We start from the raw sequence: 10471 nt of genomic DNA on the forward strand, positions 1-10471 counted from the left end.
AGACGTTCCTTTGTTAAAATATACTTAATTTTACTTTTAAACACATTGTTAGGCAAACATCCCATATTAAGAGGTAAACTATTATAAAATTTATCTGACATAAAATACCAGTTCTTTAGAGACATACTAAAATGATAAAATTTATTTCTGAATCTTTATTTTTCCTGGTATAATGACTATGATGAGTATTATTTATTAAAATGTATCTTTGCCTTTCCTTACGAATTAAAAGTTGATAAAATATATAAAGATTTGGGACAGACATTACTCCTAATTTTAAAAACAATGACTTGCAGTGAGCTAGATAAGATTCCTGACATTATTCTAAGACCTTTTTTTTTGTAATTTAAATATTTCATTACTAGGCTTCGTAATCCAGCTACCTAAAGACTGAAGTTAAAGACACGTTGGGTATATAGAACGCCGAACAGAGATGATGCAACAGATAAGGATACAAACAAACAGGTCTTCGCTTCGTCTTCGTGAAGTACAGCTAACTCCTGATGACATTATGAAGCTATAATAGTAAACACATGCTTGAGCCGTAATGTTCATTTTCGTCGTGATCTTTGACTGAACTTGAACATTTGCGGATGTCATTTGAAATTATTTTATATTGCAAGAAATTCTTTCAATAACACATGACGTTATTGGTGCATGATTTAGTACAAGATGTTCCTATAGTCTGATATGTTTTAATGTTTCATTAGGATATTGCATATGTCACTCATCACTGAAAACCCACTAATTTACTACGTATTTTTCTAGAAATCCCCTGAAATGTAGATTATTTAATTTATTAATTGGCATGTTGGCATTGAACATCATGATAGGCTACACAAATCCATGCTAAACCTAGAGTTAATATCCTAATAATTTTCAAATTTTGATGGTACTGATTCTTTTGGACTACGTTAAACACAATTTCGTGCCTTTTTAGACAGGTACATCATTTTATTTTTACTAACATTTTTAATATTAATCTGGCTATACCTTTCTATTAACGATTTAAACAGGAAACACCGTTTGCTACCCCTTCCACGACTGGAGTTCGATGATACTGGCGTAAAATACAAATAACTTTACTAGGTATAGGAAGAAAGAAAAGTAGTTCATCCATTTATGTAAATTAGGAAATATTGCAATTCTGAGTTTGATAATTTTCATTAGGTTTTTGTTTAATCAAAATACAGTGTTTTTACTCAAGAATTGAGCTATCCATTCGGACGTATTAATTATGCAATGTATATTGTACTGTTACAGCACATTAGCGTACAATATAGAGAATGAAGTTAAATTGAAAAATAATCATAATATGGATATTTAAACACATTTTTGAAAATGGTGGCCGTTCATTTCGATACAGGCTTCAGTTCTTTTGTGCATATTATCACACTATAGACTATTGTATCTAATTCCAATTACCAGTTTCGTCCTTCGTACGAGTAACTCATGTTGAAATATTTCTGTACCTACTCTATGAAAGAGTACCTTACTTACTGTAAATTCAATCTTCATTCTGCCCGATCCGAAAAGATAAAATTACTCAGACATAATATCTACTGTCCGTCCAAGTGGTTTTGTCGCAGGGTCATAGAAACTAGAAAGGGGGGGATCACGTGACAATTAATTACTTAACGAGGCCCTTTTATTTAAGTCATTTTAAACACTTGTATAATATTACGTAGACCTCCAATTCCTAACAGAAATTAATGTTTATAGAAAAGAGCTAAGATAGCCCAGCTACTAGACTTTACAGAGGGGCGAACAGAAGCAGGTGGGGGAAATCGGGATGCGACGTAGGCAAACGGACGACAGTACCTGTGCGAAAATATGATTCGTCACTGGAAAACGCGAACATATTTCTGGAACGTACTATACTCAGTAACTCAGTACTGCTTACGCGCCCTCGGCTCTGTGTCGTGAACGGTTGGAAGTTTACTAGTAGAATGGGTGGGAGTGAAGTACATTAAAAAACTCAGGTACAATAAAAATTGAAGTAAAAGTAAAATGATGTCCCTGTATAATTGCAGTGTCTTTCAGTGTACTGTTTTTTTGTCACTTTTAGGTTTATTTTACACACTGTATATGTAATGTTGCCTATACTGACAGTGAAAATATTACTTCAAATATCCTCAACAATGCCCTGCAATACTATACGCTTGAGCATCTTACCGAAGGCATTTTACTTCTGCAATGAACCTTCAATCAGCCACAAAGATGTAGTTATCTAAATAACACGACTAATAAGAGCAGTGATCGATAAGACTACTCACTATGACTGCATCCCGGTTTCGACTTATTATAGCGAAAGGCAGAGAGTGCGTAAGTATTTTGTATACAACCTATACCTATTGTATACTTATACCTGCGCTGTGACGTCACATATACTTCGAATCAAGCAACTTCATTCCAGCTTATAGGTAGCTGAATTACGAAGCCTATTCATCACAATATGAGCTATTGCCCCATAACGGGATACCATAAAAAATTAAACTGTGTAACTGTGCATAGTATACTTAAAGTAAAATACTGTATTTTGCTATACAGCATCACTCTGTCTAGGTAACATAACTAATCCTTTAGACATTTTTTAGCTATATATTGTATATAGACGTTCCAGCTTAATGTAAAGTCAATACAAATACCAAGAAACTTTAAAGAAGTATTAACATCAATCGTTTCTCTAGCAACAGTAAACAAAATTTCACACGTTTTATCCTTGTTTAATGATAGGTTATTAGAGGAACACCAGTCCTGTAACACTGTACTGTAATTTTATTATACAACTGTTGTTTTAAATTTATTAGAGAGTTACAAGAAACCTTTAATCCAAAGTCATCAGCAAATAAATAACTATGACTGCTAATATTATCAATGTTACGTGGTAAATCATTTATATAAATATTAAAAAAAAATGGCGAATAAGCGTTTCAAATGAGAACTAATGTAAGATTAAAGTATTAGAGGAAAACTTACTTCTTGATGCTTACATAACTACATCAGCAACTCACGCATAATATGCCCCAAATCGAATATCAACCTATTTAATGCTATAAAAAATATATAACTCGCCAATACAGCTTTCACTCAACCCATATCTCACAATTCGAAAATGCATATTTTATGGTTCCTTAAAATACCGAATAAAAATTAATTTACAAAGGAAATGTGTATAAATTTATTATACACCCAGTAACATGAAAATTTTGCTTCTAACTTTATTACAGTAGAAATGTTCTAAGCAAGAATTGTAAGTGCTCGTAATTAAACTTGGTATTTTTAATTTTTTCAGGAAATGGTTGGACATATCTTGCTCTGGTGTACAATGCCAGTTCAAGTACTCTGACACTCTATCTTGATTGTCAGACACCAAAAGAACAACCAGTTGCGGGAAATACAGGGTCAGGGACCTTGGGATTTCATATACCACAAGATGCCCTCGTTTACTTCAGGCAGGAACCAGGATTCAAGAAGAAATTCCTGGTATGTATAAAACATTAGTTAACCGCGTAATGCGGCATGACTAGGGCTAGGATTTTGATGAAATTTCATCTTCTTTCTAGTAAGCCAGAAACATTGCTGCTATGTGATAAACTGAGTGTTTTAAAACATATTTGTTAGGACATTATTTGCATTTTTTGCCTCTTACAACTCATAAGAGCATTTCTTGTTTTATTCAGTCATTTTTGGGGTATTTTTGTTTAATTTGGCCAGAAATCCCCATTATTAATGTAAAATATTATTTATTTCCTTTGATATTTTCTCTACATATTTTGTCAATTAATATCCATTATTTTGTATATTATTTTAATCGTTTTTCTACGTAAATATTGTCATTTTAACGTAGTACACCCCCATGTAATGGATCAGTCCAACCACCCCTTCAATATAGACTCCTCTATACGTGCTAGTTTCGGATAAGAGTGGCCTTGTGGTGGACAACATGGAACTGCATCAGGTAATTATTAATTAGAGTGTACTACTTAGAAAAAGTATGTAAAATTAAATAAATTGAATGTTGGTACTAGAATTTAATTTAATTATTAGTCTAAATATTAATATTCCTACTAAGCCAATTATGTAAGATCAATTTTAGGGCATTTTTAAGGTCATTTTTGAAAGATATTTAGGTCACAACGGCATTGTTTTAGGACTTTTTTCATGATTTATAGGTCATCAAATTCCTAGCCCTAGACATGACTAACTTAATAGACATATAGACACATGTATATATATTATTTACGAAATATTTTCTTTAAGAGGTAGAGAGGTGACGGCAATTGGAACAAAAAACAATAATATGCATATATTTTGGTGTCTATTTTGACATTTAATTTAAGGTATCTCTTAACCTTAACACGATGGTATAATGATTATCATTCCCACCTTTCATTCGGGAGGTCCGGGTTCAATCCAGGGGCCAATTATCCTGACTTGGCTTTCTCGTGGTTTCTCAAGTCCGTCCAGGCGAATGTTGGGATAGTATGAATTTAAGGATCACGACCCGATTCCTTCCCAATCCTCATTACCTCTTCATCATTATAACCTTACAACAGTGCAATATTTGTACTACTAGTATTGCAAGTGTTGTAACTAGAGATGGGTAAAAAAAGCTCGAACTGTTTATTTGAAACTGTTTCACAATTGAAATAACCTGTTCCAACTGTTCCAAAGAGTGTTACACAGCTCCAGTGATAACTTCAACGTTACACATGGTTCCAACAGATAAACAGTTCAGTTTCTAAACAGTTTTCTTCTTCTTGTCTGCAAAGACCACGTGTAGCGCTATCATTGACCTCCAATCGAAAGTAGATATAATATCCAAGTTCCACACGGCCTTCGTGCAATATTAGCCTATGTAGTATCGCGCAATTTAATTGTACGAATCAAATTCCCTAATAAATCTCCTAATTATTAGCTGTCCATTGATGGAGAATATGTTCATGGTGCCCTGACATAGTGTTAATTATTTATTAATACACCGCGAAAAAACATCATCGGCTAATGTCATCGTTATTAAACTCTCCTAGGGTTAAATGCGTTATTTTTACTAAAATCGATTTATTTTGAATTGTAGTTATTTACTGTACCCTTAACAGTAATCTACAAAAACTGTTTTTCGTTGTCATAATACACTGAACAAGTCATTTAAAGACGATTCAAGGGCCTTGAAACATGTTCCCGAAGCAGATGAGAGGTTGAAACAGTTCGAACACTTGGAACAGATGGCACTGATGTTGTAAACATAATATTCTTATGAAACTGTTTCTTTGAAACTGTTATTTTGGAACAATTTCGTTCATGAAACAGTTATAGTGAAAACTGTTTCTTAAAAAAAAAAAACAGTTTATCCCATCTCTAGTTGTAACGTTATCTATTATCCACCCTTTCTCCTCACTCCGCGCTCGTATTCTCCAGAGTCACCGACAGTATTTATCGTCTATCATCCTATTATGTCCCCGCGAACAGCCCTGGCATCTATAGATTAGCAGCGTTGCCAACTGGACGGAATTTAAACGTAGCAGACGGGAAAAAAATGACTGACGGTTGACGGATTTTCTGGCGGAATTTAGATTTATATCGTCTTTTGACTTTTTTTAGTTGCTGTCATTTTAAGTGTTTACTTTTTGGGGGATTTTACTTTTTATTTGAACAGCCCTGCCTGTGTCGTACCATGTTAAAGAATCCCGTTTCAGATTTCCTCTTAATCAAGTCGGAGGTTGATGAATTATTATTTTAATCAAGATGGGGTAAGTAAGTTGTGTTAAAAAGTGATTTTTATTTGTATATAGATATATTGACTTTTTTACTTTGACGGATTCTGATGGATTTCCAGGTGTTAGACTGACAGGAATACAATTTATGTGTTGGCAACACTGGTCCGATGGAATAGCGCATGAGATAGACTTGTGCGTAGGCCTAATAGATACGACGGTAAACCACTGTCTTGTACCGAAACGTGGGGGAAAAAATGGATTCAAAAGATAAAATTTTCATACTTTCTTCATCTGGTTTAGAAGGTGGTATTACCACAGTCTAGTATATACAGTCACGAATCTTGAGTTGTGAGGGTGCTAGGAACAATAGACTGTGCCGGTACTATTTCGCACTGTCTGTAATGAGGCGATAGTAGCGATCCTAGTGGTCAGCAACTATCTATGGATGCATATTTACTACGTATTGAGCTTCGTGACTGTATAGACTAGACTGTGGTGTTACTGTAACTGTTAAGCTAGAAACAAGCACTGTTTGAACAGCGGCTTATACAGAGTGGAAGTAAAATAACCTTCGAGATTGAAAGAGACGATAGGGTACCCTTAAGACTGAACAAAAAAACCTATATTACGTTTTGTGATTAAATGCATGGTTAATTAAAAATTGAAATTTGAAGTTTCAGCAGTCCGGTAACATTGCCGCTAACAACTCTTCTCGTGACACAGATGTAAGAGGTCAACGAACTCTGCGTGTATCGCTTATGGACTGCTCTCTGGCACTATTTTGCAACGAACTCGTACCGTGCAGTGGCTTGAAATTAGAGGTTTTAAAAATTAAATTTACACGAAAACCGTCCAGAAATACGCCAGAGGGATAAATTATTCTTTATTAGTTTTCCTATCTATATGGACAATATAAAAACGTAGAGAGAAAGTTATAATGTTTTTAATTACCAGGAAAGCATAAAGTCCAATTTACATCTCTTCTAAATCTGTGTCCTTAATTAATGTTGTCAAAAATGCGAGTCAAAAAGCGGGATAATAATAATAATAATAATAATAATAATAATAATAATAATAATAATAATAATAATAATAATAATGGTAGTTAAATAATGATAAAATAATAATAATAATAACAATAATAACAATAATCCTGTGCGCGACAGCTCCACAGAGAGCCAAGGTCTAAAAGGTGACTGCTCGTCTTACATCCACATGACTCAGCAGAGGTGAACGATCATCCAACCTGCACGGGGATAATGTTTGGATAACACAATGATCCCCGCAGCCGTTTTAAGTGGCTCGCGGAACCATATTTCGCTATTTATTATAGGTCCCCAAATTCATCACGATACTGGCTGGACACCGATCCCATACAATACACTGGTCAAAATTTGATGAGAAATTTCTTCGCCCCTTAGGACTCAAACCAGCGTCCATTCCGTAATGTTATTCTAGGGTATAACGTCCTGCAACATGACGCTGCGACGTCGGATATTAATTATTATTATTATATCGAAAAATTATTTTTTCTATTACCCCGTTTCAGAGAAATATATTTAAATCGCTGAATGTATGCAAACGAATGCAGTAATTCTGACAATATTTAGTTTACATCTTTCAAAGAGCTCATTATAAAGTTAATATAATATCTCAGCCACTACGAGTATTTTAAACCACTGCATTGCAAATATGCTTACGTAATGGTTTCTATCTGCATTAGTTTTCATAAAAATGCAGACTATTATTGGAAAATCGTTTCTCTGCTTTCATATTATGGTCGTAAAGATTAAGCCGCAATATTTTCAACGCTAGAGAGCTGTAAATATTGTCATAAAATAACTTTAAATTGGTTGTACGTGTAGTTTATAAGCCATTGAATCTGTAATGAAGTGGGTAAATAGTTACGTATTTTCCTTGAACTGTGCTATAAATATCCCCGTAAGAATACAAGGGCACTGTGTCCATATAAATGGTGCAGTCAGGAAATAGTTTGCTGAAGATCTTTATCTTTATTCCGGGAGTACCACAACACAAAACAAAGTACGGTAAATAAAACGGCACAACTGAGTCGTAGCGATAAGAGGTACTGATATATTGAGGTATAACGTCATGAATAACATCATGATATGATTTTATATCGAATATTGATTTCAGTGCATCATGTTGCGGTACTTTCGATTGATCTAATGCTTCCCAACTTTGATGAACGCTGATACAGGATGTAAGCGAAATAACCCTGCAGATTTTCAGATCGAATATCTCATGTTGTATGTAACAAAAAAGTATAATAGCATAACTTATTGGTGGAAAGTTCATAGTTTTCTCAGAAAAAAAAATGTTTTTCTCAAATGTTTAACACCCTCTTATTCGGTAACTTTTGCGAGTATGATAGTGATTTTTGTCCATATCGATAGAAAATCCAATAAAGAATCATTTGTCCCTCAGGCGTATTTCAATATCGTGGACGGTTTTCGTGTAAATTTAGTTCAAAAACAACTAATTTCAAGTCACTGAACGGTAAAATCAGATGACCAGTGGCGATTCCTCCATGAAGGATATGTGGATGATCTTACAGTTTAATTTCGTGCCTCTGATGATAGAAAATATATGTTAACTCCTGCGAAAACATTTTAATTACAGATTTTGATTTTCAATGCATCCCGACTTATTAATTTCCTTTAAGCTTCCACTTTCTGTCGTGAATTGTCGCCACTGCACAGCTAAGAAATAAGTTCCGAGGAACCATCCAAATATCTTACAGCAAACGGTATGTCTAACAGTGAAGTTCGTGGTCAGGGGAGGGTGCGGAGGGCAGGGTATGGCTTGAATTTAACCGCGTTTGAGGATATGACCACGTATCCTAATACTACGATCCTTCTTTCTGGGTGATGGAGACCTTGTCAGGGACTACAATAAGAATTTTCAAGTATCCTTATAGCCTCTTTAAATGCAATTCATCGGTAATTTTAAAAGAATAGAATAAACGAAATAATAAATAATTTAAAATGATATAATATAAAAATAAAATTAATAACAAACAAAATTACATAAAAATAAATAAAATACGCTATAATAAATACAAGAAATAACAGGACTTTCAGATGACAGGACAGCCGAAAAAATATCAAGTTGTATTTGATCATTTAGAAGAATTTAACTGTAGCAAGAAATAAATTGCGCAAACGTACGACGGAGTATCGGTAAATATAGGGCAGTACAATGGTTTAGGAACCATCTTCACAACTAAAAAAGGGAGGAGAATCGAACTTAACTACACATAAATTGCCAGTTCCAGAAGGGCGAGTCAAAAACCAACATAGGCCTACTTGTATTGATTTCGCATGCTCTATTATTGCATTATTAGGCCTATTATTATTATTATTAGGCCTATTATTATTATTATTATTATTTTCATCATCACCATCATCATCATCATTACTACTACTACTACTACTAATATTATATTATTATTAATATTAGTTTCTGTCATGGTCATCAGTCATCAATCTCATATCCTACATACAAAAAAATATCACGAGTCGCCACTGCAGAAGACAACGTTGTAGCCAGAGAGGAAGATGGGAGGTAGTTCACGTAGAGAGACAGACCTGTGTTCATTGATCTCTTACATCTGTATTAGGAGACGAAAGAGGACTGTGTTGGCGGCGATGTTTCCAAACAGCTAAAACTTCCAACTTAATTTTCTAATTAACTGTGCATTTAATAATAAAGGTTTTCTATTCATTTAAGTGCGCCCTATCGTCTCTTTCAATCTGCAGGTTTATTTTACTTCCAACCTGTATACTAATGCATTTGAGGATATGGAAGACAATTCTTTATTTTTTGTGATCATTTTTATATTTTGCAAGAATTGAAGAAATTAAAATGTGTTTCTCTTCTTGACAGGGTTCCATGCAAGTGGCGAAGATCAAGTCTTACCCAGTATCCAGAAAGGATATTGGTTGGTCCTGCAATCCAATTCCTTAGCAGAAGAAATATTGGAATATCACATGGTTCCTGGAGGCTAGACAGCCCTGGTTACGTGGAGAAGCCGGCACTAGTCAAGATTGTGAAGATGGTTGTTGACTGATTTTGTTTGCGAGAGAATTTTTTCCGGTTTATTATGAATTTCAGTACTTTTCTGTTTTCTCTCTAAATATCCATGGGACTACAGGAACCCTGACTTATAGCTTGTAGTTCTAATTAGGTATCTGCCTGTTTTTCGAGTTATACATTCATTTTAATACACCAATCTGACAGTTGCATAACAATCACGCAATATGAATAGAGCATACATGAAAATTTCATTGCACAGACAAATATATAAACTTGTTTCATTATTCATGAAGTTATGTCTTACAGTACAAGCTTTTAGGTTTGTTTCTTTTCTAATTGGATATTAGTTTCAATAAAGAAATAAATATTACAATTTATTCTGCATTTCATTTACACCTTATCCTTATTCATCATTATTATCAGTATGTGAAAACACACTTGAAATACGTAAAATGTGACTAGTTGCAGGAAATGGGACCTAAAATAGGATTTTTGTGGTTTCAAAAAGAGGATGAAATACTGAGCATTTTAAAAAAAATTATGGTTCTAGGAGCTATAGTTTTTAATATATTACTTATTGAATATTGATATTACATTATGTACTTTTCGAGAAAAATGCAATTAAAGATTTCACTTGTTTTCTTAGCAACTATAAGAAAGATTTAGGTATTTAAGAAGTACTGTGTAAAACT

The 10471-nt window shown here is 33.9% G+C and overlaps 1 protein-coding gene across 1 annotated transcript in view; it reads left to right on the plus strand.

Annotated features, from left to right (window-relative positions):
* The window catches only part of LOC138694629 (uncharacterized), a 498185-nt gene extending 488029 nt beyond the window's left edge, over positions 1–10156 (plus strand). The window contains exons 4-5 of the mRNA XM_069818546.1: positions 3296–3486; positions 9630–10156. Of these exons, the coding sequence (XP_069674647.1) occupies positions 3296–3486; positions 9630–9710 (272 nt within the window). The 3' untranslated portion in view covers positions 9711–10156. The remainder of the gene's footprint in view (positions 1–3295; positions 3487–9629) is intronic.
* Positions 10157–10471: the final 315 nt, after the last annotated feature.

Source organism: Periplaneta americana, chromosome 2 (assembly GCF_040183065.1).
Source record: "Periplaneta americana isolate PAMFEO1 chromosome 2, P.americana_PAMFEO1_priV1, whole genome shotgun sequence".
Lineage (NCBI taxonomy): Eukaryota > Metazoa > Arthropoda > Insecta > Blattodea > Blattidae > Periplaneta > Periplaneta americana.